The sequence below is a fragment of the Thermobia domestica genome, chromosome 18 (genome assembly GCF_964235325.1).
Source record: "Thermobia domestica chromosome 18, izTheDome1.hap1.1, whole genome shotgun sequence".
Taxonomy (NCBI): Eukaryota; Metazoa; Arthropoda; class Insecta; order Zygentoma; family Lepismatidae; genus Thermobia; species Thermobia domestica.
The window spans coordinates 37,826,831-37,854,221 of NC_137471.1; the positions used below are offsets into that span (position 1 = coordinate 37,826,831).

At 35.8% G+C, this 27,391-nt stretch overlaps 1 protein-coding gene across 1 annotated transcript in view; it reads left to right on the forward strand.

Moving 5' to 3' along the window:
* Positions 1-27,391, forward strand: part of LOC145675057 (uncharacterized) — a 68,745-nt gene that overhangs the window by 21,239 nt on the left and 20,115 nt on the right. The window contains exon 3 of the mRNA XM_081745423.1: positions 26,364-27,271. Coding sequence (XP_081601549.1) covers positions 26,364-27,271 — 908 coding nt within the window. The remainder of the gene's footprint in view (positions 1-26,363; positions 27,272-27,391) is intronic.

The following is a 27,391-nucleotide window of genomic DNA, read 5'->3' on the forward strand; positions in this document are numbered from 1 at the left end:
AGGGTCTAGTCTGACCTTTCCTTAGGTCAGGGTCGAGTCTTTTCCAATTCGTAGACTTATCTTAAGGGCCGATGTGATCTCGAAGTTCAAAGCTCGAACACTTCCTTTGCTCCTTTCTTTGAACTAACAAATAAGTTTATTCCTTAAATAAACAAACTAATTGCTCGAATGCATTGCGCATGCTTAAATTATCTAAATGTCGCATTATAGGCAGACGCGCATATTTGTTCTAGTATTCCATTTTAAGAGCAGATAGTGTTCCATATTAGGAGCGGGGTGTGCCTAATATGGGAAATTGAGTTTATTTATATTTTGTAATAGTGTAAAAAATCAATAACGTGGAACAAACTTTCATACTTGTATTTTGTTTTGCAAAGGTACCGCAAGCATTATTATGAATAATATTTTTATTCTGGGATATGCATTTCAGAGAAATTAAGAAGAAACAAAAAGTATTCTATATTCGGTGCCTTTACCCTATATATTTTTTTGCATTAACCTTAGTTTTCCCATGCGGAGAACGGCTATTTCAGCTAGTGATGGATAAGATTTTTTGAAGTCCATTTGTACACTGAAATAACATCTCTCATTTATTTTTGATGATTTTGTAAAGAATAGTAATTTTGTATAATTATTTTTATTTAGTAATTATTTAGCAATATTTAATAGGAATAGGAGAGAAGAATGTCAAACATGTATAGTCTTTGAAGCTTACTAAAGCTAAATTGGAAACGGGTGGCCAGAGGCTCAGGTTTCTATGACCATCTTCAGCTCCCCGAAACTTTCAGTTATTATTATTATTATTATTATTATTATTATTTATTTATTTATTTATTTATTTATTTATTTATTTTGATGGCAGATACTAGGACTAATGAGAGATTTTTTCTGCTTTCTTTCTTATGTTCGTGTCTGGAAGTCTTAATTCCATGTTTCTTGATCTTCAGCTTTCTCTTTTAACTCTCAATATTTTCTTCTATTTTTCAAATTATTTATCAGTTGTCTTCCTCTTCTTCTTCTTCTTTCTACTCCTGGCTTTCCTTCCATTTTTCCGCTATAGCATTATGAAAAAGACTATTCTTTGTAAGATGTGTACAATCCCACCAGTTGACCCCCCGAAGGATGCTTTGTGAAAACACCCTCTAATGTCCTACCTTTTTAAAACATTTTTTGTTTGTTACTTTCTCTGTCCATTTTATCTTCTCCGTCTTCCTTCAACACCACATTTCGAAGCTCTCTCAGTAGTTCTTATCTAAAGTCTGCAATGACAAGTTCTTCGAATCATCTAGTCCAATACTCCATGTATAGCACTTGACTAGCTTCTTCCTTTGTCCAATGCTAAGCCTGTAGTCAAGAGTATTTTATTTTTTTATGGAATGCCTGTTTGACTATGACAATTCTTAACCTGCTCTCTTTGGTACAGATTTGTTGATATATAATAAGTATCTAATCAAGTATCAGGCCCCTCCCCACAAATGGTCTCCGCATCTCCTGTACTAGTCTACTGTCTATGAACTTGGCTGTAACTTGGCACCAACTTGTAGAGCTCACGCTCACAATTTTTCTCACAATCTAGTTCTATTGAGTTGAACTCACGAGTTTGTACTCTCTGACCACGAGGGACCTCCGCATTGCATATTGTCCATAGATACAGAGTCAAATTTTGAAACACGCTTGAGATTCGACTTGCACCCTCAATGTAATGAACACACGGTGCGGTTAAGATTGGGTGACTAGTGATGATAACATGGTATTTGATGCTACTTGACCAAATCTTGCATCTATTAGAAAAAAAATAATAATAATTGATATAATCTGGTTTAGCAGTATAGTATGCTTAGGAAGGGATCACTGTAGTATTTAAGCAACATAACTTACGCATTTAAATTTAGGATATTAACAAGTTCTGTAAGTTACCTCTGTTTTAAACCAGTAGATAATAGCTATATCTGGTAGCAATAGCCGAGTGGTTATAGGCGTTCGATTTCAATGACGAAGCGCAGTCCATCATGGATTTCAATCCCACTGAGGATCATGGGGATTTTAACTGCTCTCGAAATTTCTGTTGTGGTTGATTAAGTAAAATATTGACCTCCAATAGTTAGAGGACCAGTGGAGACATCTGTATCAGTTTGGTCGAATAAAAAGAAAGAAGCTAGCGTGCCCGATTGTGGTGTCCAGACTTTGGGAGAAGGGTGTTCGATTCCTGGCGGAAAAGCAACGAAATTTAAACTTATTATTATTGTCATATAGCTTTAATACTGAACTGGGTTCAACCAACCAATCTATCGCGTGTGATAACTGTAATGCTCGAAAGATGAACATAGAATTACAAAGAAACAAACAACAAATATCGAAATGTGTCCATGAAATTTGAATAAGTTAAGAGACAGTGCTCAATACCTGTGACTACAGGGATGGATACTAATTTATCTTGGTACTTTAGGGTATACACATCAGGGAGGCGGCACCGGGTCCGGAGTCCCTCCAAAATTTCGTAACTCGACTAACAAAATTTCGTAGGCTTTTTAACATAACTCTATTGGTTTAACAGAAGAACGATTGATGTAGGCTATTTATTTTATTTTACTCTTCATCTGTACTCTCTTTTTTTCCTTATATAAACAATCTAGTTCTATTTTTTTTTTTTTTTTTTGAAAATATAGTTGGAAGCATTTTACAATTACTCATCATCTTTTTGCGTGCAGAATAATACATGTATCGGAGCCCCCAAATACTTTGGACTCCTCCCACCATACATTTCTGGTCGCGCGCCTGATTCTATCCTCTTTTGTGAAGAACTGGGTACAAGTCGACCAATTTTGTTCATTATTCGTTATGCTGTAAGAGCGTAATTTTATGTACACTGCGGAAAATCCTACCCAAATTTATCATTTCTTAAAAATAAAAAATGAAATTTGAATGTTAACAAATAACACGTCGAGTTTATATAAAATCAAATTTGTTGTTGGTATACAATCACCGCAAACATTTACATATAAAAACATCTAACGCCAGTAAGTATTGATTCTATACGGTTGAGCATATACATACATTAATCATAGCTTATAGATGTTTATAGTTCATGGCCACCAAACCGGACGTTCAACCTGTCCTCTCTTATCAGCTGCTTGGCCTAATTTCAGGTTTACAGCTCTGCAGGGGAGCGTGCTTCTGATAGATTACAGTTCTTAATAATATACATCCAGAATCTAGGTTAAGGGAAACATTCATTTCACAGGTAAAACTGTACGTATATATGTATATTTTTGCAGACAAATTTTGCAGTAAAATTCCAGTTTCTAACCTGTTATCGTATCTACTATTCTACATTGAATTTTATTGGCTTGTAGTCGACATAATCTACAACTTTTTTCTATAATTTTGTACATCGACTTCTCTAAAGTTATTTTTGCTACATAGTCTTAAGTTTGATTTCCCTGTGTTCTGTAAGGCTCTTCTATAACATGAGAAAAGAAAGAAAAGATCATTTCAATATTCATATACTTTTTGACTTTTATTTACACTTTCTTTACATAGCTGTTTTGAATTATTCTCACGACTATAATCATTTCCAACACTTTATAATATTTGTCCCTTCCAAAAAAATTCTAAAGTTGAAATACTGCGTGTTGCTTTCTGTGCCCGTGACCCTGGATTCTATTTCCGGTGGGGGTGATTGCCCTTGGTATGGACTTGAGCAGTAGTGAAAACGGAAATCCCACTGTAAACAACCGATTTCATGTCTCATATAACCCCAGAGTAGACGTTGAACTCCAATAAACCAACAAACTAACCAGCGATACGAGTAATGACATGGTCTTTCCCAAAGCAGTACTATTTTTAAACTTACTTGATGATTCTTGCAAGGGCGCCGATTTCTCTGTAAATCTGGGGCAGGGCATTCAAATGCAGAAGCATATTTTGGGAGGTGGATTTTTTTTTTGGCTTTTTATCATTTTTTAATGTGAGTTTTTGAAATGAAAAATGAAAAGAAATCTTTAAGTTTTATGTCCCGCGGATATGTAGGCTAGTCTAAAGGAGACGGTGATGCTAAGAAAAGAATGAAATGGTGGAATGAAGAAAGTGGGAAGAAACGGGAGAACCGCAAGAAAACCCACGCACACGGTTTGTCCGCCACAAAGTCCACTTGGAGGGAGCTGGGATCGAACCAGAGACTCAAAGCACCAGAAGTGAACGCGGCCACCATGATTGAGGCAGCAATGAAAATTTGGTGGAATGAGAATGCTGGAGAAAAGGAGAGTATCCCGACCGAAAGCTACGGATACGAACTTATCCACCACAAACTTACTTGACCGGTCTTCGAACCAGTGACCCAACGTACCAAAAGGTACGTACTCTACCAGTGAGCCACCATGCCCCCTAATGTCATTTTGATTGAAGAGAATATTCTAATTGGTATAAGGAATTCTAATAGTTCTTCCCATGATATAGTTAAGATAAGAAATATTTAAGTTGACTTAGAGAAGAAATGAGCAAAGAAAAGAGAAGATTCATTCCCCTATATAAAACAAAAATGGTGCAGGTATTCAACCCCTTTAATATTACTGTAATCAGTAGCGTACGCAGAATTTTATGTGTGGAGTTTCCAGGATTTCTCCATACTGAAATGTTTATTTCTTCCTAATATATTGTTCAAGGTAGGGGTTAAAACAAGGAAATATCGTAATCATTATTACCTGTAACTGTTGAATTGTTTACTCGTGTTACTTATTGACAGTATAGTAGTACCAAAAAAAATCAAAATATTAAGGAGGGTAGTGCGGAAAACTGGCCATTTGTGACCAAAGAGATGTCTAGATTTTTTTGGAGGTCATTTAAATGGGGCTCAAGTGGGGCTCGATCTTGAAATTTTAATAGATTTCGTTATGCAACACGCACAACAATTTCACAAAATTTCATTATTTGGCTATTTTATGTATTTTCTCTGTATTATGGTCGTTTATTCTTTTGTTTATGACAAATATGTTAAATTGGTGCTTCAAGGGTGGTTTCCTATCCTGTTTCCCTATACTTTTGATCAGGGCTGGATTAATTAATCCATATAGAGGCCCGGGGTTAGAAAAAATATTTGGCCCCTGCTGATTTCACCCAATACATTTTTGTGAAAATAGAGTAGGAAAGTTAAGGAAATATGTTTCATGATTGCATCTTCATGATACTCTTTAGATAGCCAGTTGAGATTTTGATAAGAGTGGAGGCTCCTGTCCAACCGGAGACTTGGGGCTATAGCCCCCGCCACCAAGCCTCTCCCTTAATCTGTCTCTGCTTTTGATCAAAAACTGTCAATTTTAGGCTAAAAATACCTTTTTAAATTAGAATCTAGAGGACATCACCGACATTTCGAACAAAAAGTGACTATAAAGTCCAAAGAGAAAGCTAGAAGAAAATCTTGGCCTGCCCTTTAGTAAAGTCATGTTTGCCAACATAACTTAGAGTGAGAGGGTGGATGACCTCACAGTCCAGTCATCTCCTCGTGGTGAACTCTGGATTATTTTCAAAGCATAATAAATAGGGGCAGGAGTTTTTTGCAATTTGGAATTCAACATTTCGCATTTGGTATTAAAAGTTTCGCATTTTGAGATATAAAATTTCTCATTTTGTCGCTAAGTAAATTATTTTGCAAGCTCTAATATACAAACTCTAATATAGGTAGGCCCAATATAAATAATAAGCAATGATACATGAACATTGAGGACATTGAAGTCATTCTTTATGCAGTTACTAACAACAAATTACTTCTTTCTTCTTTTACAAGTCTTTCATCAGGCATGTACCGCACTTCATCAACTACGCACGAAATGTAGGATGGTCATCTTTTTCCCATGGGTATATTGTACTTCAGCAATATCTCGGTAGTCTCATTTATGAATCCAATCTTTTCTATTTTTGCCTTCTGCGCATTTGCAAAACCTTCCAATGTAATTTGTTGCTTCGCCCTGCTTGGTCCACATTCAACTCTGTCTCTGTTACAATTATGTCCTACTGACTTCATATGTTTTGTACAGTGTCTTTCTTTTTTCCATTCAATGCGTGAATTACAAAATTTACTCATTAACGTTTGGATATCACTAACGTACAAGCCTTCACTGGCACACTCACTTGCGCGATCTTGTACAATATGCTTTTTATTCACTATTTTTAAAATTATAAACTCTTAGCGTACGTATTCCACAAAAACTTCAAAGTGAGAATTTCTGCTGTTTCAACACGACGCTGAATGTTCGACATTTCACAACTACCAGCTATGAACTTGAAACGGAAATTAGTAGTAATCAGCGTTGCCAGTTGCAAAAGGAAAATGTTGCTTGGAAAATTATACTTTTTATTTCTGTATTTCTGTATGGAAATTAAATTTAAAAAAAAAATAATCGCAATTTGTCGCGTTTTGCGGAATATTTCGCTCAAAATGTCAGTTATCGCATTTTGTCGTGACTTCAAAATACCTATTTCTTTACTCAATTTGACGTAGTTCGTTGAAATACCAACTCTCGGCTTTGTCGGAAAACTTTCGCGATTTCGCAACTTGCAAAAAACTCCTTAATAATAAGCTATGAAAATAACCGAAGCCCTGGACAGTAATTGAGGACTTGTTTGCAATTAGAAAGGCAAATGCTTTATTTAGTCTTTTAAATCGGAGAACTTTCGAATAAAACTCAAAGCCAAAAACAATTGGAAAACACCAGAAAAAATAATTACTCTTAAAATTGACAATTTTTGACAAAAGCACAAGTAAACAACATAGAAAACCATCTTTGAAGCACCAATTTAACAAACAAAACAATAAACGACCATAATGCAGAAAAAATACATAAAATAGCCAAAGAAATCTCTATCAAAACTTCAAGGCCGTTGCGCGCCACCTAAACGACCTGCAAAGGATCTCTTTTATTTATTTATTTTTTTTTTTAATCACAAGCGGCCACTTTCCCGCACTATCCACCTTAACATTTCGAAAAATAGTTTTTTTCGATACGTCCTACTGTTATACAGTACTTATTTGTTGAACAAATAGAACATGGATTGTAAAGCATCCTGACCATGGACACTGTCCTCTGTTAGAGGTAAATATTCTTGTGTATCTGGGATAAAGATGCATCATAACAGGAAAAGTCATCAACTTAATCATTGTCCTACGTCATTTGATGAATCATCATCAGCAGGTTTGGCTGCACCAACCTTATCTTGTGTGGACAGGATTTTCCTGTTAATGTGATGTAATTTACGTTCTTTGTCCTCAACTCCAAGAGGCCTTGTTGCTTAAGTCAGGCTGTGACCCAATGTCTGATTCATTCGCAGCACTTCCTTAACTCTCTATTGAGACAGCTGAATCATCATCTCTATACGACTGAATGACTGAACGTGATACAGGATCACAAATATCTTGAATCATTGAATTTACAACCATCGGTACCTAATAGTCAAAATTACTCTGTGAATTGCTTATTTGCTTTATTAATTACAGTTTAATGGCTTCATTGATAAAGATGATTTAGGATTTAGATTTCTGGGCTTTCGGCATCAATGGCCATGTTAACCCGTCCCGTATGAGGGATGATGTTCTTCAGCGATCACACTCTCCGAGGAAAAGGAAGGAAGGAAGCGCCTTGGGACTGCATGTTAGGTACCACCCCGGCATTTGCCTGGTGTGAATGAGAAAAACCCAGGAAAACCTCACTGAAGATGGATAGCTGGAAAAGCTTGTTACACTTTTTCGACCGAGTGTCCTCACCGAGAATCGTCGGCAATAATACTTATGTATCGCTGTACATTTTATAATAATAATAATAATAATAATAATAATAATAATAATAATAATAATAATAATAATAATAATAATAATAATAGGGGAATGGTGACTCTGGGGAGGTTTAAACTGACCCGTAAGGCGAACCTCGTTGAGGATTCTCATACCCCTGAAGATTGTGTGTGTTTTTCACTGTCATCGAGGGTTCGAATCCCGGTGGGGACACTCGGTCGAAAAGATGTAACAGCTTTTTCAGGCCAACCAGCCTGCACAACATAATATTGTTCTTTCTGGAGAAAGGAGAGAGAGCAAATGATGCTATTGCCTAGGTCCGTCCCTGGGGGTATTTGTTTTTGAATATATGACGATAGGTTTGACCGCCCATAATTTGGGAATCATAATCCTGCACAACATAATACTTCACATAATTTTATAGTAGGTGAAGTTCTATCAATATACCAAGTTTGATCCCAATTGAATGAGTGTGGTATATGTTTTTTTTTTTTTTTTTTTTAATATTTGACGCAAAATTGGACCGCCCATAACCCGGGAACTGCCATACGTCTGCACAACATAATATAGTATTTAAGATCTAGCCAATGATGACAACTCGTGGGAAAAATTCATTTTGTGGGATTTTTTGACATTAATTTTTCGAATAGGAATAAAAAGAGTTTGCGTCAAAATTGGCATCATTTTTCATATATTTATTTCATTGACGCAAACAAAGTTTAATATGAGCGGGAGGTATACTAATGAATGACGCTTGAACCATCATGAAATCAGTGCTGATTGTCAAATGTTGTTGGAAAATATACACTATGTGATCAAAAGCATCCGGACACCCCCAAAACATACGTTTTTCATATTAGGTGCATTGTACTGCCAGCAACTGCCAGGTACTCATTATCAGCGACCTTAGTAGTCATTAGACATCGTGAGAAAGCAGACTGGGGCGCTCCGCGGAACTCACGGACTACGAACGTGGTCAGGTGATTGGGTATAACTTGTATCAGAAATCTGTATACGAGATTTCCACACTCCTAAACATTCCTAGGTCCACTGTGTCTGATGTGATAGTGAAGTGGAAACGTGAAGGGACACGTACAGCACAAAAGCGTACAGGCCGACCTCGTCTGTTGACTGACAGTTGAAGAGGGCCGTAAAGTGTGTTAGGCAGACATCTATTCAGACCATCACACAGGAATTCCAAACTGCATCACGATCCACTCCAAGTACTATGACAGTTAGGCGTGAAGTGAGAAAAATTTGATTTCATGGTCGACCGGCTGCTCATAAGCCACACATCACGCAGCTAAATACCAAACGACGCCTCGCTTGGTGTAAGGAGCGTAAACATTGGACAATTGAACAGTGGAAAAACGTTGTGTGGAGTGACGAATCACGGTACACAATGTGACGATCCGATGGCAGGGTGTGGGCATGGCGAATGCGCGGTGAACGTCATCTGTCAGCGTGTGTAGTGCCAGCAGTAAAATTCGGAGGTGGTGGTGTTATGGTGTAGTCGTAGCGCAGGCCTACATTGATGTTTTAAGCACCTTTTTGCTTCCCACTGTTGAAGAGCAATTCGGGGATGGCGATTGCATCTTTCAACACGATCGAGCACCTGTTCATACTGGCGGAGTGGTTACATGACTATAACATCCCTGTAATGGACTGGCCTGCACAGAGTCCTGACTTGAATCCTATAGAACACCTTTGGGATGTTTTGGAACGCCGACTTCGTGCCAAGCCTCACCGACTTACATCGATACCTCTTCTCAGTGCAGCACTCCGTGAAGAATGGGCTGCCATTCCCCAAGAAACCTTCCAACACCTGATTGAAAGTATGCCTGCAAGAGTGGAAGCTGTCATCAAGGCTAAGGGTGGGTCAGCACCATATTGAATTCCGTAAGTAATTTTCAGCCAGGTGTCCGGATACTTTTGATCACATAGTGTATGTTAGTGTGAAAGTGATTTATACAGAAACTTGTGAATCTCAAAAGCAAACAAGGAACGTAAATTGTAGTCTGGCCCTTTTTTCCCATAAAATCATGAACGGAAGTAAATTACTAAGCGAGAAATAACCAATGTCTCACAGGGAATCAATGGCGGATCGAAGAAGGGGGGCGATTGCCCCCCCCAGAAGAGGAAACTTTCTTATTTTATATATAAATTAAACCCATCCCAGAGTTTGGAGCTCTTAAAAGTAGCTGTATGTAGCAGTATTACAACCCACCGCCCCCCTAGAAGTCCATCCTGGATCCGCCCCTGCAGGGAATAATTGGAGAACGAAGTTTGTCTAATTTTATTACGTTCAGTAGAACTATGGCACAAAAACCTGATGCAAATACTAAATTCTGACAAAATGTGCTTGTTTTCGTCAAAATTTTAATAGTCTCTTTTAATTATGGAAAATGTCTATTTGGAATTTAGAAAGAATTCACTCAAATATTAAAAAAAGTAAGTAATATATAGTAGCTTCAATGTTCATATTTTATAAATTTTGAAAATTTTGTAATCAGTATAATGCGTGGAAAATTTAAGAGAAAAATGGGAATATCCATCTTTCAGGATGGAATTTTCTAAGGTTCCAGGTACGCATCACTGTGTCTAGCACGATAACAACTTTGATCCCGATCGTTTGACTTCGCCTGAACTCTTACAATATATATATATATATAAAAAAAAAATCCTTGATTTTTGAGGAAAGAAACAAATGAACGACGAATTATTTCTTAAATCATCGCTGATACGTGTTGTGGAAAATAGTGAACACGAAAAATTATCTCTTAGTTTCTATCCCTGGTAAGTAGGGTGACCAGACATACTCTTTTTAAGAGTATTATACTCTTTTCGAGGTTCATATACTCTATACTCTTTTTTCTTTCCCAAAATATCGAATTATACTCTTTTGGGGTATTTTCAATTTCATTTAACGCTTAATGCATTTTCACATTGAAAATCGCATTTTTATCCTGTAAAAACTTGGACGTTGACAAAACTGCTGCTTTTCTCGTTCTCGTTGCATTGTAGGGCTGCCAGATTTTCTTTTTGCAAAAGGGGAAAAAAAAATAATATAACTAAATTGTTTTTATTAGTTAGTACTAAAACTATAGTAAAGACGGCAAAATTAAAGTGATAGATTTATCCAAACTTTCAACGTTTTAATTATTAAATTGTTAATTAAATTGATTATCTGGAATGATTTATATTTTCGTAATTTATATCTGATATTCCTACAGTTCATGGCACGGGGTTTTGTTTTCCCTTCAAAGTGAGTCAGTTCTTGGTAGTGGGAATAGCGCAGTGATTATTATTCTAATTAACGTGCGTACGTACACTCAATCAATTATATTATTCGAGGATTGGAAGGATTTATTTTATTACCAATGTCGCGAGGAAAATGTCAGTATAATCAAGCGTTTGAAATAAGCTATCCTTGCGTTAAAAGGGCCCACAGTAACCATGTTTACAAAGCATGGTGCACGGTATGTAAGAAGGAGTTCTATATTAAAAAAAAAAATAAATAAAAAAAAAATAAAAGGAAATATGATATAGAACAACATATAAAATCTAAGTCGTACACTGAATGCTCATCAACTTCCGAAGCAGGTAAGTTGGATAGGTTTTTTTTTTTTTTTTTTTTTTTTTTTTTTTTTTTTTTTTTTTTTTTACCACAGAATCTTCAGAAGAGCTCGATTTAATTCGACTAGAACTTGTGTGTCATACCATACCATAATGTTAAACATAACCACTCTTTTAGAAGCATGGACTGCACTAGCAAACTTTTGAAATCAACAGTGAGTAAAAAATTTGCATGTGCGAGAACGAAAACGGAGGCTTTGTTAATAAATGTGGTGGAAGTGTGGTCAGAAAATATTTTAAGTAATAGTGTTAAAAAGGCTCCTTTCGTTGTTGTTGCTTGTGATGCTTCCAATCGTAAAGCAACCAAACTCATGCCTGTTTTAGTGCGGTACTGTGAAGTAGATACTGATATTAATGTAAAAACATGTGTTCTAAAAATTCATAGCATATCAAATGAAACCTCGGAAAGTGTGTCGAACGTATTAATGGGTACATTACGTCAGTTTTGTTTGGAAAATAAGGTCATCGGTTTTGTAGCTGATAATGCACCAGTAAATTTTGGAAGCATAAAAAATAAAACAACAGGAAACATGCATAGCGAACTAGAGTGCAGGTTGAAGAAAAATGTTTTGGCTGTCGGGTGTGGGACTCATATCCTTCACAATGGAATTTCTGTGGCGTATTCGAGAGTAATACCTACCGATGTTGAGAATTTGGTTTTTAAATACAACCATTTCAGTATTTTTAGTGTAAGGACCGAAAATTAAAAAAAAAAAAAAACTTTTGTGAGTTCATTGGCTGTCATTATGAGGGTCTTTTGTATCACTCAAAGACGAGATTCTTGTCTCTGCTTCCGTGTGTAGAAAAAATTATACGTCAGTATGAACCACTTAAGGGGTATTTTTGAGTGATGAAAATGCTCCAATAGCCATAGTCAATTTCTTTCGAGACGAAACAAGTGAGTTGTGGCTGTATTTCCTGCATGATTAGCTAATCTTGTTCACTGAAACAATTACAAAAATTGAGAGGGAGGATATAACAGTGACTGAAGTTTCTGTTGAATATTTTGAACTTCTGAGGAAATACAAAGACAGAATAGAACAGAACTTTTTTCCGTTTTCTGCTAGAAATTTACTTACAAAACTTGTAAAAGAAGGGAATATAAAAGAGGAACATGCCTACTCAATGGCAAGACGGTTTTACTTTGAAGTGATAACATACTTAGAGATGTGGTCACAACGTTTTTTCGGAGAAGTAAACAAGATGAAACATTTACTACTTGACACATCAGTTACCTATGAAGAATTTCAGGAGTCGTTTGTATATTTCTATGAGCACGTAAAACATGTAGATAGTTCTTTGGAATTCAGTGATAATGATATTTTTGACACTTACTGTGCAATATTCAGATGTGTTAAAGAACACCTTGAACAATGGGGAGAGAAAAGAGAGACAATGATGGGCAAATGGAAAGTAGTGTACAAAGATTTAGTGCGGGCTGGGTCAAATTTAAAAGTGATGGTGCCACTCGTGCATTTCTTGTTTACGTTATCGGGCACTAATGTTGATTGTGAGAGGCTCTTCAGTGCTATTAACACTTACTGGAGTAGGGAAAAAAGTCAACTCACAGTGTCGACACTGGAACAAGTGATGAAAGTGAAGTTCAATGTAAGCATGACCTGTGAAGAGTTCAGACTGGCAATAAAGGATGACATTAACTTACTCAAGAAAGCAAGATCGTCACAGAAGTATGAATGATGTGAAGTATTTAACTCATTTGCATGCGCATTGGATAAAATACTGTAATTCATCTTGTCTTCATACTTACTGTCAATTTTTTTGGATGTACTCTTTTGGATTTAAAACAATCTGGTCACCCTACTGGTAAGCAAGTACGTCACGATCGGATGGTGCAATTTCAACGTAAATCTAATCTCACCCGCTTTGAATTTGTCGGTTACGTGTGACGTCATTGACGTAAAGACGTCATTCGTTGTGACGTCAGTTGTTGTTAATGACTTTCCTTACCATAGCGCAGCCTAAACCTGTTTCCGCTACATACCAAACATATTTCTTTTCTTAAGTCAAAGTCTGTATTTGGGAGTTTGTCTCACGGTGAGGAGAGAAGCTTCATTCATTCATTCATTTATTGTTTGTCCTCTGTACTACGAAGAGAATGCATTAGTCACGTAGCTCAGTACATTTATCTTCCCATTCCTTTTCCATTTTATGTTCTTATGAAGGTCAGATACTCTCATGGCCTCACGATTAAAAGCGAGGGAGAGTGGAAAAAGCTTCTCGCTTACAATGATTTGCAAATTGTCCATCCGGTCCATAGGGCAACTAAAACTTTCGCGTCAGAGAAGATTGCTTTGGTCACATTCTTCATTTTATTAATTACTGAAATAAGAAAGCATATTAATACTAAATCCATCAAATAGTAAGCATTCTCTTCGTCACTACCATCCCAAGTTCAACACATAAATAAGTATTTAAAATTATGTATATAGAGTTATAATGACTAGAAAAGTGTATAATTGTATTGTATTGTATTTCTCACAGCAGTAGAGATTACTCTTGTCGATTCACTGGTAATTGATTGATTAATTGAATGTCCCATAGGCCTACTTATTATTTATTCAATTTCATGAATTACATCAGCTTATTTATTAGTAATTTTATATGCTATATGTAAACAATATGTATTCTTTTTTCATTTCACATTTTCCAATATAGATAATAATTAGATTATTAATATTATTCTTAATAATTGATTATTATTATTACTACTATTATTAGTCAGTGGGGATCTTTGAAGGGAGAAATCTTCATAGAGCTTTACAAAAATGCATACAAAAGTTGGTATATTTGGGAGCTTTCTTTTCTTAGTTTGTAGTATTAAAATTTAAAAATTTAACGACCTGACTTCCCTTAAGACCCACCACTGTTTTAACTAATTTTTTTAATAAGTAGTTGACGTTATAATTATAGAAAAGTCTTTATGTTTTCATTTGTGAAATTTGATAATTAGTCTTCTAAACGTTTTTTTCCTTCTTTCTCTTGATTCCCTTTAAGTAAGTTCTCCTTGTTTTATAGTAATATACGATTAACCTATATATTATAGATTTTTCATTTTTGTATTAATCGTTTAAGGACGGCTGTTTTTTAAGTGTCTTTTTTCAAAACCGAACAAAAACGCCGATTGATTTTTTTATTATATTACAATACATAGAATGACTTGTTTGATAAATTAAATGCAAATGACGCTTTTGAACCTCATCCACCCTCTCTGTTCAGATTTTGTGTTTATTTATCAGACTTTGTACTCAACAAACAATCGGATGTGTTTATATGCTACGTCTGTCTTTAAAAGGTTAAAATTGATAACATATGGTTCCATTCAAAGAATATATATTATATTATTTATATATTTATAAATTATTTATTATTTGTTTATTATTTGAGATCCACTGTAGTTAGTTCCTGAAACTTTAATTTATTTTAAACTGTGATTTGAACCATGTTTCTTCTGGCTATATCAAAATGTTACTTTATGTAAATTGTGAATATGAAATATTTACTTTTTTTTTTTAAAATCAAGGCTAACTTCTAAAAGTACTAAGAACTTCATATGGGGTATTTGCTTATGGTCTATATGAAATATTTCAACACCGGTAATGGAAGAATAATGCATGGTTATGATTAAGCTTTATGATTCACAATTTATAGTGGGGACGGTGAATAATCTAGTGCGGAAATTCCCGCTTTATTATACAAATTCTTGCCTTGGAGAATCAATGGCTGATAAGCTCTTGGGCGATTCTCAGAGTTACGCACGGGTCATTTGTACACAAAAACTGCTTTTTTAAACAAACGTATTTTCAAATAAAATAAAAAGTATATCAAAATTAGGGGAGAAATTATTAGTGCATAGTTCAATAAAATGAAACACTCAAAACAATTGCAAATTTGAGTTATAAGCCAAAATTAAGCGTTACGCACGGGACTCAGACAAAAAAGCTCATTTTGTAAGGTGCAGGTAGCCAGAGCCGAAACTACTGTTACCTAAGAACACCAACACAAATAAAAATAAAAAAAATAAATGAAGGAGAGTGGCTGGGAAGATATAAATTAACTGAAATATTTGCATAGAAGGCAAATTACAAACTATGTGAAAAATGATTTCTTCCCTCTCGGAGATAAGGTACTCTCCTGTAAGGGCCGCCACTCCCTTATGAAGTCGGTAGAGCAATATTATCTAATTTTGTGGAACAGCAGATCTCAGGGTCATCTGCATAACAGTCATGCTCAAAGATGCTACGATAGTGAGTCAGTTTTTTTAACTTTCAAATAAGGTTAAAAAAAAACTTTTAAAATTTTACAGGTAGCAGCCTGTAATTGAGCTCACTATCTCATGGCTGTTATATGGTTCCTTGGGCAGAATACTCTCTCTGAGCCCCCATACAGAGAGGTGATCAAACATACACAACCAAAGGGAAAATGCCTCCTTGAATCACACTCCTGAAACAAACACATCATTAGCACAGATACTCACCCTACAGCAAATTGAGTAGACATTGGTTCTGGTCAGAGATGGTAGTTTTATTTTCCACATAGGAAACAGGAACATAAATATGCTAGATATATTGATACACTTGATATTTTCACACAATTTCATTCCATTTAAAAAAAAAATAATAACGTAGGATGAACCTGAAATTAGAAAGGTCGGTCTGACCTTTAATAAGATAAAAAAAAGAAAAAAAAATATATAGATATATATATATACACAACTTTCTTTTATCTCCTCATATTCGTGAGTTTCTGGTCTCTAAACAGTTTTTAGAGGAGAGACGTATTTCACTGAAAACATATTTAAATATCTGCGTAGATAAACAAAACAAGTAGAAGATAAAATAAACAAATTTCATATACTGATTCACTGTTCAGATATTCACTCGTTGTTCACAAGTTCTAAGTTGAATGACACAGTGTCCTTCTAGATTCTCATTCCACTGCGAAGTAAAATGATCTGTATGAGATATGGTACACAGGATTACTAATGTTCTATGCGGGAACTTGCAGTATCTTCTATAAACAAGCAAAATAATTGCTAGAAGCCTTGTTCTAAAAATGTCCAAGGACAGGCACGGCTTAAAGGCGTTACCGGCCTAGGTTTAATATCTCTACTTGAGATATCTTAAGTTATGTATTTCTCCCATATTGGAAGAACTAGGTTTTTCCCATATTAAAAATGGGATGTTCGACGAGATTCAACATACGTCGTCTCTATTGAGGGTCCGTAGCACTCAGAGAATGAATGATTATTAACTGAGGATAAAAGTTAATTTTCCATTTTTCACTAGATTTAATTATCACCACTGATATGTATTAACTCCAGATATGTGTAGGGCTTACACATTCTGTGAATTGATTATAACTTCATATAGAAAAACTGAGTTCTACACACTCGCGTATACAGTTGTTCACAGGACCATCCAGGGGAACCGGACTTTGTTCACACCTTGTCCCGGGTATCAAAACTCTATGTAAGAGAAGTCAAGTGACTTCCTTCTAACTCAAAAACTATATCTTGTCGCCTCTCGATTCCAACTTGAACTACCTCGTTCCCTCATGAAAACGAGTATATGTCTTTACCAAAAACAAGGAAACGAAGAAACTCGCTTCCGCAAGAAACCTTTGACAAACGCTTCTCTGCCTTTAGGCGATATTCTGGGTGGTCCGATTTGCCAATGCACTTGTTCAGCTACCTTCCGTAGCCAAATTCACCCTTTCTTTGCTGACATGTGCTGCCCCTACACACCAAGGACGGTCAACACAGAAGCTTTTGCTCCCAGCAGAAACTATGAGAGTTTATAACACACTTTTGTTTTTCTTCACTTGTTACACACAAATTAATATGAGAAACATTGGTTAATATACATAAAGTTAAAGAAAAATATACAAAGAATATATATATATACAATTCATGAACTGTCATCTCTCTCAGAAGCAGCAGTACACCCAATTCCTGGTGGCGGTCTTTCAAAACTGTCTGCTACTAATGCAGCCATGTTTGCTTGGAGGGAGATTTAGGAAACATCTTTGTTAATTATTTATTTTTCACAAATACAAGATCCAAGTGTCTTGTTCGATAAGGGAAACACGATGATAAAATAAATCAGAATTTTATGCGGTATTTCCAAGAACGTGTTTAGCTTAGTACGTAAATATTAATATTAAACACAGAAAATAAGTCAAATCAGAGTATACATTTTCAAATTGGTGTTGCATTTCGGGAACTAACTAAAGGCTCGCTAGCCAGGTTTACTGGTCTTTGGTGAAAGGGGGGGAGGAAGTGACGCTGGTGCTCGATGCATCGAAACTCACACTTATAGAAAGCTAAAATTTCGCATGTAGAAGCGAAAAAGTTTATGGCTTTTGAAACAATACAAACGATGTGTTTCAACCCACTGTATCAACGTCAGTGTATTTCCACCAAGGAAGTCCATAGGCTACTTCCTGTGTATGAATATTCTTATTTAGCTCCTATTCTGGTGATTTCTTCCATAGTGAGTTGTGAGGACCTCACATCATGAACTCTCGGCGACAACAAGTCGGGAAAGAAAAAAAAAACCTTTCTCAGCGTTCGCTCTATCTTCCAGCGTTCTGAAATTCATGTATGATTCCCATAGAATCTGCTTATTTTCTTATTAATTAATCCTTCATATATGATTTAAATATCATTTCTTCCTTCATCCCCTGTAAGCTATACATTATGCCATGGCGCAGTAATTATATGCAACCCATTTAATACGCTATATAATGCCAATAAATGAAATAACACAAATGAAATAAATACAATATAATACAATATTGTATTAATATTTACGTACTATGCTTGGTGTTTCACACTTCATTTCTAATAATATTAAAATAAATATGCACTGAATATGCTAATGTTAAGCAATTAACTATACCACAAAATCATTATATTTACATATCCATATGCAAATGTGCCCCTCATCTGCATTTCGATAGGCAGATGATGGAGAAGGACATCGGCCTTCTACAATTTGACAACCTCAATTTCATTGGATATTCTCTGCGATTTGTGGCAGCATTTTCATTTTATATGCCATCACTTATGTTCTACATTCATTCTCCTTACTGGAATTTAATTAGCTTCACATTATGTTTTCTTTTTTCGACTCACCGTTACGCACGGGACAGAAAAGTAACTATCCACTTGTTTGGTTGTTCTAAGACTGCTATTATGCAATATCGTTACTAAAGAGATCGATATTTTAAGATTAACATTTGGACATTACCAAGAATAAAAAATTCGCATCCATAATTTAATTTAAATGAATTAAATTACATTCCAAAGTATCAAAGTCGAACTTTGCTAGGCAACTCGCTTAGTGCTATTACCATGCCTTTGGGGTATTTGTCTGAGCGCTGATTGGTGGGGTTCAAACCACATAATGTTGTACAACTGTTGAGCTGCTCGATCCTCTGTGCTACCTACCAAACGTTGAGTCGTTTGAACGCTGCCATTGTCAGGTGAAATGCGGGAAAGTACATTGAAGGGAAACAGTTGGTTTTTGGTTATTTGGTATTATTGATTGTTACTTCACAGTGAAGATTTCTTAGTGTGAGTTTTTTTAAAGTAAGTAATATGCATTCACAGGCAAGTAACTCTGTTCCAAGTAATATTGTCAGGGATGAATTGAATCGATCAACAAAAAGCAATGAATGGCTCTGAAAGGGCTAGAAAATATATAAATTGATTTAAACATAGGAACCAAGGCGATACTGAAAAATAAAGTGAGGATGCAGCGTTATAGGTCAGTTAACTCTTTTCCTCTCATGTTCCTTTTGCGAAATTCATTCCGCATTGTTTCGTTAGAGGAAAACACTAAAATGTGAAGAAGAACAAGGTAATTCAAGTTAGATTGGTTCAAGGAAAACGAAAGGAGTGCCAGCGTACAGAATGATATATTCATCAAGTGATGAGAGCAACAATAATTCAGAATACAACTTTGAAGACGATGTTCATAATGATATTCCAACCCTCCAACTGTCGAGCTCAGAATGGGCAATATTAAAGCAAGTGTATTTCTCCTAGTGAAATTCGATTGTAGTTCTTCCAAAACTAAGATTAAATATCGGTATGTAGATGTGTCTGAAAGTGGTGTAGAAGATGGTGACATTATAGAGTAACAAATCTGAAATGCATGGACAACAGTTGTACAAAGTTTTGTTTTGATGGAAAAAAACAGATCTTATGTCTCATTCGATCAAGTTTTAAATATACTTCAAGCACCTAATTTGCTGATAAAGGGTGAAAGAATATACTAAGTTCCAGAACAGAACCAATAGCCGTTTTTGTAAAGAACTAAAGAGTTTTGTAGCGAATCCATTTTCCCCCTACAAGGCTGTCAAACCAACTTAGATACCTACCTTTCTAATGAAAAGAAAAAAGTGTCATTTATCATGACAATTTGTTTCTAAGCCTCGTGGTAAATGTTTCTATGTAACTTAATGTAGACGTTTTAAGTAGTTATATTTTTCAGCAAATTCATGTTTCTTTGAGTTTATATAAAAGTGTATTAACAAAAGAGACACTGACCAAAGCTTAAAATTTTACTTTATTTTAAATTATAATTTGTAACTGTTTCGGATATCTAGCATATCCTTCTTCAGACACGATCGAAATTAATGAAAATACAGACATATATATAACAGTTACAAATTATAATTTAAAATAAAGTAAAATTTTAAGCTTTGGTCAGTGTCTCTTTTGTTAAAACAATTAATCCAAAGCCATGAATAGTCTTACTATAAAAGTGTATTGTTCATTGTTTAACGTCAGTAACAATAAACAGGTATTGAAATCTTAATAACTTAATTTTATTCACTTCCTTGCGTAAATCTGTAAATGTCCCGTGCATAACGTTACGCACGGGACAACATTTCTATACCTCATGAAATAAATAAGGAGGACAATAAACAAATTTAATAAGTACCACTAACAGGCTAATAATAATTCTATTTTGGAGCAAAAGTTTCAAGACTTTATCTTCTACAGTTACAAAGGAAAGACGAAACATTCATGTTTTCCGTTACGCACGGAACAGCAAAACATGACATGAGAAAACTACGATTTTTGCCTACCAGAATCAAACATTAATTAAAACGAAATTGTCAATTTTTTGCAATAGGTCCACTTAATATTTTTTGCTATTGTTCATATAATTTCAGATTTAGAATTTAGTTTGAAAATTATTTGAAAATTGGGATATGCGAACAGCATTGAGCTTGATGTAGAACATGTAAAGTTTATGGGGTCAAAACCTAGTAAATATATTTTACAAAAAGATTTTAAGTATCTCAGGATATAGTTACACTATTTCTTAATAGAAAAACATAAACATCATAGTTTCAAATTAATTTTGAAAATTTACTGACAATGGACCACTTGACAGAGAATCGCCCTGTTAGGAAGATGGGAGTACACCAGATTCAGTAAGAATTTCTAAGCAATATAATTCAAATGAGAAATAAATACCATTTCAAGGCTTCTTTCTCAATAAAGTTATAGCATAATACCGTATAGTGTGTTCACTCAATAGGAGTGCAGTCCGTCAAATGATTTTGAAGTTTCCATGCTGAGTTTTACAACAGGATCCCTCCCTCGCTCCACTCCCCTCTTTGATCGCAGTTGCGGGTTGCAACGTCTTAGCACCTATTATCTGTTCTTTCTTCCCAACACTATGGCTAATATGAAACAAGATGTCAGGCAATGTAAGAACAACGAAGCTGATCTCGGGAACAGAGTATCGAGCACTAACTTAAAGGACATTTAGAACTATGACAACTAATACTCCAAGTGGATTTGAGACGAGTCTGTCAATTGTTTGAAATGAAGGTTCTGGTTGACCATTTAACACTTATAAGTACACATCGATCAATTTGACCGATGGCCATTTTTACGTTCTGATATTGGCAACACTGGTTCATTTCGGCGCTCGTCGTTCACAATACCTTCCTGGCTCCCCCGCCCCTATCACCACGCAGAATAACGCAAAACAATACTTTTCCCTAGGTTGAATGCGTGCCTGATGATCGATTCCAGAAAAGGAAAACATGTGAGAAATGTCCACCAAGAAATGATAGAAAATGCATCAAGATAGCACAAATGCATCAAGTGCAACCTCGCAAAATATGGATAATGTGATAGAAGAGTCTATGTACAGACTGTACTGAAGAATGTGTGTGAGTATGAGCAAAGAAACTGAGGGAGTTTGTGAACTTTATCTTACACCAGTATATAATATATCAATGTTTGATCATTTTTAATAACAAGTTTTTGCTTTTGTAAAAGTTTCAAAATTGTAATACATTTATTATCAGTCATGTCTAATAACCTTTGTTTGTTAATTTAAATGTTCTTTAACCTTTTTATTGCATTACGGTGTTTATAAATAGTAAAATAGGTAAAAAAATTAAAAAAAAATAAAAATGCATACATGGTCAAAATGACCGCATGTGTACCTTTACGTTATAATGAACATGTGTTCCTGTAGGTGTTAATTATCGGGGGTGTTTTCCGTAAGATCTCTCAGATGATGACTTACTTATGGCACGAGCCACTACACGTAGGAGTATTCTTTATATATGAACTGCACTCCGGTCGAAGAAACTTAACTATACACGTGTGTGAAATGAATATGTACAGTGACCCAAAAAAGTACCTGGATCCCTGATTGCTATAATTCCATTAGTTGGGGTCCAGGTACTTACGTGGGTGACTGTACACTCTTTAAAACAGAATATATCACTAATTAAAGCAGATGGGTATATAATTTTCGTGCTGTTGTGTACCTTAAGGACATAAGTTTTATTTTTTTTTTGAAGAGTGAAGATGGATAGTACCTTTAACAGCATAAAGCACTGCCTCCTTTTCATCTGAATGTGAGGGGATTTTCTCAATTGCACAATCCCTGAGGGACGGATACAGTAGGTCGAAGAGGAGACGGAGTATCTCCGGATTTAACTCCCGTAGTCTTATTTCTTAGGGAGGGGGGACTAAAAAGAACACAACGTTCGCCGAAAACCACAAATAGTGGAAGATCTTAGAAAACAAATTGAGGAGACCTGTTGCTATACCGTTTGAAACAATACAATCTGTGTGTCGCGGTGTTTAACGTTGGTGTCGGTTATTGGTTGCGACGGAAGGTGTCCATTTCAAACTTTAACGTCCTTAACAATCGTATTTCTATCTGTTCTAATTAAATCGTTGGGCACAATCAATGGCGTGTGAGTTCGACACATGATTGGAAGGCTCTGTCGCGACGTTGCCATGTCGTAAAGGTATATGTCTTAATAGATGCACTACAGCGCAAGCAGGTGACGGATAGATCTCGTTCTTTACTTTAAAAGGGTAGACAAAAACATGACAACACCGCAGCTCATTTATTAACAGTGTTTGAAGGGGACTCGGACCACCGCCTTCAATCGCCATAAACGCTGCCCCTTAGCATAGTGAGATATTCTGTTTTAAAGAATCTATACCTTAATTTGAGACACGCTGTACAGTTGAGTATTTCATGGGATTTCCTGATTCATTTTGTGTGGTTCTGAATGTAATATAAAGTATGGCAAAATCAGATAGTAGAGAAACGTGGACTGAAAAGTACATGTGTTATGTAATCTGCCGTACTTAATGAATTTAATGTCTTATACATTCCTTGAAAGTACGAGTATGTTTTCTGTTTTTTGTTTCCATACGTATTCAGATTGACTCGTGTTTACGTAAGAGAACAACAAAAATGCAATGAACGAACATCGTGTATTACCTCTCGCAGCCAGTAAAGGTAAGAATTTTTTCTTTAGTCTCACAATCAGTTTTAAATACCTGTACGAATAGATTAACTTCAAATGTAATGGACAGAATTTGAGAACATACGTAAAAAGATCTGCACACACGGAAGTGTTTACTTGTTATGAACATTTCTAGCAGTTTAGATCTTTGATTTTTTAGGACCATGCAACCATGTTGTAATCTTACAAGTAAGGGACCATATGGTTGTCGCGCAAATCAGATGCAGACATACGTCATCTGATTGAGCATGAAAAGATATGGAGAACACAAAAAATTAAGGTGCTAAGAGCCATAGGGAGCGGAGCGAGGAAAGACGAAACATTGAATGTCGACAAAATTGAAGAAAGTCAGGAATGACGGGAAAAGTTAATTTCTTGCAAACAGGGAAAGAAAGTCAGCCAAAAGAAAGAAATTAAACATAACAAGGGCATCAAGGACGAAGAAAGATCATAATCAGGATTGCCACCCGGACCGCAGTGTTGCCTGCGCTGCATAACATTGATATGGAAGGTATAGCACAGTATAGCAATTCATGCACAAGGAAAAATATTAGTAACACAAAAGACAATTGAAAAGACTCTCTACACGTGCGTAGAAAGGTTTAACGATAGTCGTGAGTGAATAATGTACATGAGGGAGGACAAATATAGACATGAAAGTGAAGGGGGTACACATGATAACACAGAAACGGAAGTGTTTGGGAGCATCGTTCCATGAATTCCCCAATGGGAAAGCATATGCAAGCACATCAGCGAATATGACCAAACGGGATTTCCAAATCTTCTTGGAAGAAGTTTTGTGGCCCGATCTTCAGGGTAAGTATCGTGTTTTGCTTTTGGTTGACTCTCGGATTCCAAACAAGGATGACACTACTTACAACATGACTGTTCCTGACGGTGTTCAGTTCTACAAAAAGCTGATTCCTCCGAAATGTACAGGCCTTATACAACCTGCTGATGTGTTCTTCTTTCGTCCATTCAAAAACATGGTGAAGTTCATCACAGATACGTTAGTGTTCTCCAGTATTAATGTGTGGCAACGTGAGAACTTTCTCCGCCTTCAGTCATTTGTTCATTACCAGTTTTCCTCTAGGTGATTCCAAAAGATGATACGCTTTGCGTTTTTCAAATGTGGATACTCCGATGAACATCCTGGGCGGTTTGAAACACTTTCCGCATATTGCTTTGAAAAAGGATTCACAGAGGAATGCTGCAGAGACGCATGTGACCAGCTTGCCTTCATCCGCTGTGCTCACTGCGAGAAATGTTTGTATGTTGACAACGCATTCATTCGTGATCTTCACGCCAACTGCAATTAAACTACAAATGGTGCGTACTGTTCTCTATTTTCCTCCATTTGTATTCACGAGGGCGTAATATTCACTCACAACTACGTTAAACCTTTTTACGCACGTGTAAAGAGTCTTTTCAATTGTCTTTTGTGTTACTAATATTTTTCCTTGTGCATGAATTACTATACTTATCTTACATAGCAATGTTATGCAGCACTGGCAACTCTGCGGTCCGGATGGCAACCCTGATTATGATCTTTCTTCGTCCTTGATGCCCTTGTTATGTTTAGTTTCTTTCTTTTGGCTGACTTTCTTTCCTTGTTTGCACGAAATTAACTTTTCCCATCATTCCTAACTTTCTCCAATTTGCCGACATTCAATGTTTCCTCTTTCCTCGCTCCGCTCCCTATGGCCCTTAGCACCTTAAATTTTTGTGTTCTTCACATCTTTTCATGCTCAATCAGATGGCGTATGTCTGCATCTGATTTGCGCGACAACCATATGGTCCCTTACTTGTTAGTCCGTCCGTCCGTTACACCACACGATAACTTTTGAACTAAAGCGAAATTTTGAATTCTGTTTTCGCAATAGAGAAGTAGATCAATTATTTTAGCCATGTTTCTTAATGGGGTCAATCTATTAACATACGGTTGCCATTCATCCTGGAAAATCCGGAACCGTCAAGGAATCGAGATCTGCGTCCCGGCGTCCCAAAAATATTTCTCGGGACGCCTAAATGTCCAGGATTTCAGCGAAGAAGGAAAAAAGAAAGTTTGCTTTTTTCATAGAATTAGGTATATAATTATTCTCTTCAAGTTCTGATTCAAAAGTTAAAAAAGAAAAAACTTGAATACATAAAACATGGCACTCATTCTAGCTTTGGAACTTCTTGTATAAAATAACAGACAAATTCTGACCAAAGCATATATTAACTAATAAATAATAGCGTTACAGTTTCGGCAAATTAACTTTGCCTTCATCAGACACATTATGAAATACAATTTCTAAGATTACAGCTTATATACTTCTTAAAGTGAGAGGAGGTATTCCATGAACCAATCATATTCGTCCTTTCCTTTAACAATTTTTAATTAATACAAATGCAACTTTTAATGATAAACTTTCACTTAAGAGCTAAACTTTTAATTGGCACACCTGTGTATGAATAACTTTCACTTTTGAAAAACATAAACTTTTAATTGTCTATCCGTTGTTCAACACACCTGTTTTAACCTCTTCTTTCTTCTCTGTTTTATCCAATATCTTTCTCCATACATCATGTATATTTAGTCCGCTATTCCAATTCATAAGTTTCTCGCTTCCTTCCTTTCTTATCCATTCTGCCTCTTTCCATTTTCTTATAATGCTTCTTTTCTCCTTTTCCAGCCCCTCTACGCCTTCCCAGTCTATTTCATGTCCTGTCTCCCTTACATGTTTATATATAGCGTTACTATCTCTCTTCAATCGAACGTCGTCCTTGTGCTGTTTAATCCTTTCTTGTAATCTCTTTCCTGTTTCTCCTACATAACTCATATCACATTCTTTGCATTTAATTCTATATACAACCCCTTCATAACTTATTTGAATCTCTGTTACCTTCATTTTCCTCGTTCGCAACGCATTTAACATTCTTCTGCTACCTTTTCTGTACGTTCTTACTCCTCCTTTTCTCAATAAGTTTTTTAAGACTTCCTTTTTTTCTCCTATGCTCTCTATCCCGAACCATCTTTTCTTTTCTTCTTCTCTATCTTCTCTCACTTCCTTCTGCCTTCAGCCCTCTTCTTTCTTGCTATTCTTCTTCAATATATCCTCTCTTCTTACAAAAGAAGAGAAAGAAGGATTTAAGAGCTTAAGACGAAGGAAAGACATTGTTATACAACAAGCCGATAAAGGAGGAGCAGTAGTAGTAATGGAAGAAAAATGGTACAAAGAGAAATTAGATGAATTATGCGACGAGACATACGAGGTGATAGGTGAGAGAAAGATGAAAGAAGAAGTTAAAGAGGAGATAATAAAGAATGCGAAGAAGGCAGGCTTTAGAAAGTTATTAGATGAAAAAGGAAGAATTTCGGATATGAAAGGATTCCCGAAGATACACAAAAAAGAGGTAAAGTTGAGACCAGTAACGGATTGCAGAAAGAATATTTTTCAACCATTAGAAGAGGAAATAAAGATAATAGCAGAGGAAATAAGGGGAGAACAAGTAAGTAATAGAGTTAAGAATACAGAAGAAGTCAAGAGGATGATAGAGAAAGTAGGAAGAAGAAATGAGAAAACACTGATGTTTAGCGTAGATGTCAAAGCAATGTTTCCCAGCTTAAGAAGGGATTATATTTTGAAGGTATTGGAAGAAGAAATGGAGAATAGAACAGTAAGGAAATGGAAGAAAGATAAAGTGATAAAAGCATTAAAACTGATATGGGAGAACAGTGTGTGTACGATAGGAGAAAAATTAGTGAAAATAAAGGAAGGACTAAGTATAGGATCGAAACTAAGCCCAGTGTTATCAGAAATTGTGATGAATAAATGGGAAGAGAAAGTTAAAGAAGAAGGAGGCGAAAGACTGATTATGTTTTGCAGATATGTGGATGATTGTTTAGGTATTTGGAAAGGAACGAAGAGACAATTCGAGCAATTTGTGAGAAGGATAGAAGATAAAGAAAAAGGAATAAGCCTGGAGGTAGAATTAGAGGAAGAGGGGAAAATAAACTTTTTAGATATGGCAATAAGGAAAGTAGGAGGGAAATTTGAAACAACATGGTATAGAAAACAATGTTCAGCAGGTGTTTATTGCCATAGAAGAAGTGATGTAGATGAAGGAACTAAAAGGAACTTTATTAGAAACATGGAGAGA